The 1,893-nt window shown below is 42.9% G+C and overlaps 1 protein-coding gene across 1 annotated transcript; it reads left to right on the forward strand.

Annotated features, from left to right (window-relative positions):
* Window positions 1-498: 498 nt before the first annotated feature.
* On the forward strand, window positions 499-834 carry LOC110933148 (uncharacterized mitochondrial protein AtMg00860-like). The gene has a single exon (XM_022176384.1). It carries the CDS (start codon window positions 499-501, stop codon window positions 832-834), a length of 336 nt encoding a protein of 111 aa, XP_022032076.1.
* Window positions 835-1,893: the final 1,059 nt, after the last annotated feature.

A 1,893-nucleotide genomic window follows, 5' to 3' on the forward strand; every position in this document is an offset into this window, starting at 1 on the left:
GGCGCTCCGGTTCTCTTTGTCAAGAAGAAAGACGGATCTTTCTGCATGTGCATTGATTATCGTGAGCTTAACAAACTCACCGTCATAAAATCGTTATCCTCTTCCTCGCTTCGATGACCTTTTTGATCAACTCCAAGATGCAACTCGTTTCCCCAAAATCGATCTTAGTTCCAGTTATCATCAACTCCAAGTCCTCGAAGTGGACATTCCAAAAACCGCCTTTCGTAATAGGTACCGTCACTACGAGTTCATGGTCATCCTCTTCGGGTTGACCAACGCACCCACAATATTCATTGATTTGATGAACCGTGTGTGTAAACTTTACTTGGACCGTTTCGTGATAGTACTCATAGATGATATTCTTATCTATTCCAAAACCTAAGCCGAACATGAGCGACATCTGCGTTTAATCCTAGAACTCTACGTGCTTAGAAACTATATGCCAAATTCTCCAAGTGTGAATTTTGGCTAAAAGAAGTTCAATTTCTCGGTCACGTCATGAACGAGAAAGGCATTCACGTGGATCCCGCTAAAATCGAAGCCGTCAAGAATTGGATTGCACTAAAGTCACCTTCCGAAATTGGTTCGTTCCTTGGATTGGCTGGTTACTACCGCCGATTCATCTCCAACTTCTCGAAAATCACTGTTCCACTCACCTTGTTAACCCAAAATGATAAACCTTTTATTTGGGGTCCCGAACAAGAAGAGTCGTTTCAAACACTCAAAGACTTGCTTTGCAAGGCTCCTATTCTCACTCTTCCCGATGGTAACAACGCTTTCGTTGTGTATTACGATGCGTCTAACCAAGGTCTCAGTTGTGTTCTTATGCAATGAGACAAGGTTATCGCCTACACTTCGAGACAACTCAAAGTACATGAGAAGAACTACACTACCCACGACCTTGAACTTGGTGCAACTGTTTTTGCGTTAAAGATTTGGCGACACTTCTTTATGGTACTAAGTGTGTGGTCTTCACCAACCATAAGTGACTCTAACATATCTTCAACCAAAATGAACTCAACATGCGTCAAAGACGATGAGGGAGTTGGTCAACGACTATGATTGCGATATTTGCTACAACCCTGGTAAGGCGAATGTCGTGGCCGATGCCTTTAGTAGATAAACTCATGTAAAAAGTATTCGTTGCTTCCAAATCCAAACCGATATTCAAAACCGTATTCGCGAGGCATAATACTCATTCATCAATGAGGATAACTTGTATGACGAGATGAAGTGTGGTGCCGAAAGCCAACTCATATCCAAATCCAACGGAATCCTCTACTACCTAGATCGAATTTGGGTTCCAAACCGCAACAACATTCGTGACCTCTTGATGAAAGAGGCACACAAATCTCGATACTTTATTCACCCCGGTGCCAACAAGATGTACCAAGATCTTCGTATATCTTATTGGTGGCCTAGTATGAAGAAAGAAATCACAACTTACTAGTCCAAATGTCTCACGTGTTCCAAGGTGAAAGCCGAACATCAACGTCCTTCGGGCATACTCGAACAACCAGAAATTCCGGTCTAGAAATGAGGGAGTACAGCGATGGACTACATCACCAAACTCCCTCGAACTTCATCCTATCATGATAGCATTTGGGTGATCGTTGCTCATCTAACCAAATCCGGTCACTTCCTCCCCATTCGTGAAGATTATGTCGAGAAATTGGCTCATATCTACACCAATGAGATCATTCACCTCCAAGGTATTCCCTTGACATCATTTCTGACCATGATGGTCGTTCCACTTCGCGTCTTTCGCAAACCTTTCAAATCGCTCTTAGCACTAAGCTCAATCTCAGTACGGCTTTCATCCACAATCGGATGGTTAAACCGAGCGTACTATCCAAACTCTCGACGATTATCGAGTCGATAACAATATTTGCA

This window comes from Helianthus annuus, chromosome 4, assembly GCF_002127325.2.
Source record: "Helianthus annuus cultivar XRQ/B chromosome 4, HanXRQr2.0-SUNRISE, whole genome shotgun sequence".
In the NCBI taxonomy this organism is placed as follows: domain Eukaryota; kingdom Viridiplantae; phylum Streptophyta; class Magnoliopsida; order Asterales; family Asteraceae; genus Helianthus; species Helianthus annuus.

Coding starts and splice junctions, on each gene's coding strand:
- LOC110933148 (XM_022176384.1), top strand. CDS start 499: ATGAACGAGAAAGGCATTCACGTGGATCCCGCTAAAATCGAAGCCGTC.